Source organism: Camelina sativa, chromosome 12, assembly GCF_000633955.1.
Source record: "Camelina sativa cultivar DH55 chromosome 12, Cs, whole genome shotgun sequence".
Taxonomy (NCBI): Eukaryota; Viridiplantae; Streptophyta; class Magnoliopsida; order Brassicales; family Brassicaceae; genus Camelina; species Camelina sativa.
Genome location: NC_025696.1, coordinates 11,119,251 through 11,121,983, shown reverse-complemented (window position 1 = coordinate 11,121,983; position 2,733 = coordinate 11,119,251). Strand labels below are relative to the sequence as shown.

At 32.7% G+C, this 2,733-nt stretch overlaps 1 protein-coding gene across 1 annotated transcript in view; it reads left to right on the top strand.

The window, feature by feature from the left end:
• The window catches only part of LOC109127927 (putative F-box/kelch-repeat protein At4g22430), a 2,882-nt gene extending 1,300 nt beyond the window's left edge, over nucleotides 1-1,582 (top strand). Inside the window, exon 2 of the mRNA XM_019233527.1 lies at nucleotides 595-1,582. Within this exon, the coding sequence (XP_019089072.1) occupies nucleotides 595-1,582 (988 nt within the window). The remainder of the gene's footprint in view (nucleotides 1-594) is intronic.

The following is a 2,733-nucleotide window of genomic DNA, read 5'->3' as shown; positions in this document are numbered from 1 at the left end:
AAAAAAAAGAATGGTGTTTGTCTCTTGTATAAGAGATTTGGGCATAATAGCATGTGTTTGTGCTACTTTACCTATCGTCATGTGGTTTCTTTGTTTTACTTCGACAGAGCCACGACGATGACTTTGACTTCGACGGATATGATGCTGATCCGGCGATGATGAATTCAAATTCAACCATGACTACACAAGTTTCTTCATGAACAAGAAGTTCGAAGAACGATCCAAACTTGTGATTTTAAATCGATGGAGATTGATTCTATGGCTGAGTATAAATGCCACGAAGATGACTCTACAACCGAGTATAAATGCCGATGACCCTACGACCGGGTATAAACGTCGATGATGACCCGACGGCCGAGTATAAAGCCGTTGTGGGAGGGTATTAAGAGATCTCGGAGATTACGAGATCGAGTTAAATGGAAAGTTAATATTTGTGTAATATTCTTCTATTGTTAAATAAGTATATTTACCATTATTGAATATCTAAATAATTTGTTAAACAAGTTATATCTCTTATATAAATATAAGCATAAAGGTTAATGAATAAAATGAGAGAAACTATTCTACTACTAAGGTTTCCTCCAAATTTATCAGTAAATTCGAATATATAGCTTCTTCAAATGGATTGGTTTTGATGCATAGATTTTTTGGTACTTCAACGACCTATGTGGGTAATCCAGTGTTACAACAGTGGGTTGAAATCCCTACCCCTCCGAATTTATTTACTGTCCTGTGTGGTTTGGTGACGCTTGTTGACGAGGACAGTGTTGTTTTGAGCTTCAAAGTGGTTAGGACTGCTTCAATGAAAAGGAGTCAAAATGGATATGTTTTGAGTTATTTTGTTTATTTGTCTGAGACAGGTATTTGGATTTACAAACAACTTTACTGCCCTGTTTACTCCCCCAAATTAGCTCGTCCTATGAGTATGAATGGGACGTTTTATTTCTACCTAGTCCATTCTAATATTTCTGGGCAGAGAAAACTTATGGCTCACGATTTCTATGGTGAATCCAATAAATGTCAATTTATACCTCTCCCCGATCAGGATAACAATCATCGCAGATGGCACTTCAAAACAGCTTTGACTACATCCAGCGGGTTTGTCATGTATGTCAAAACATTTTCCCAAAGGGGAGACAATCTTTTGAAGGTTTGGAGACTGATCAATGACGATTCAGCTTGGCAACTTATGTGGGAGATCACACTCCCATTTATCCAGTTTGATAAATGCTATTATGCACAAGTGGCAATGCATCCGTTTGATAGTAATATTGTGTATTTCTGGAGTCAAGAACACCGTTATTTGATATCATGTAACTTGCAGACACAAAACTACAAAATCTTCGGAGATGATGAGTCACAACATCAAGATTGTTTCATCAACCAGTCTGCTTGTGAGAAGCATATGGATCAGATATACGAACCGATTTCGGGGGTTATAGATCCTGTCATCTTATATCAATTTGTGCTCCCACGGTGGATGGAATCAGTGCCTCGTCCTCCCCAAGTTGAGATAATAAATACAACTTCACTACTTTCTCACGTTCCTTCAAGGGACCTAGTTACGTACATCAATGCATAAAGATGAAGAATAGATGCAGATATGTCTGGATGCAATAATGTCTTTATGTTTCTTTCTTCTCATCTCTAGTTAATTGAATTGGACAAAAACTTATCTGACTTTAATTTGAAATACTTATGAGACAACATTTATCTATGATGTAAAAATAATTAAAATCTAGTTACCTCTGATATTCTATAACCACTACTCATGACGTACAAAAAGAATGAGTGTGGTATGCTGCTATTGATTGAACGTGGTGGTAGACAAGGAGCAATTTGATTACGTATCTCTTATATCTATAGTATAAATATGAGTTCTACAATTTTGTTATATATATAAGCTAAGTTTCCCAATACAATAAAACCTCTATAAATTAATAAACACTATAAATTAATAAATTTTGCTGATCCCAGATTAGACTAATGTGAAAAATAACAAAATTCGATAAAATAGTAAGATAATTGTTTTTTTTGAAATCTCTATGTAAAATACAGTATAGTTCCAATAATATCATAAATTAATAATCATATAAATTTATGTATGCTTCTGCTAAAACTAATATCTATAAAACAATTGTTATGTTGTAGTTTCAAATTATAACGATATAAAATAATCTATAACATGTCATAAAAATAGCTAAAATTATTTATAGTTCTCAATTGCTAGATATGCATCATTTACATTTTGACAGTTTGACAGACTATTAAAATACGATAGTTGATATTATTANATAGCTAAAATTATTTATAGTTCTCAATTGCTAGATATGCATCATTTACATTTTGACAGACTATTAAAATACGACAGTTGATATTATTTTGTCATATATATAACTTATAAGTGAACTTGTATAATATAAGTGAACTTGTATATAGTATTTATAATTTATTGTTAATAATATTCTCTAAATATTAAAAATACAATTCTAAAACTGATATATGGTGTTTTTATCAGTTTTTAGTCTTTGTTTTCTCTCTTATTTTACACTTTTTATTGAGTCAAAGTGTATTTTTGGAGTCTTTTAGTTATTTATCGAGTCTTTATAGGTTTTAGGACACTTTGGAGGAAATTGGAGGAAAATGAGTTATTCTGGATACAAACAAGCATATGAGATGAATGTTGGTTCACGTGAAAACCCGCCTACCAGAAGAACCCGCCTGGCTAAGCAA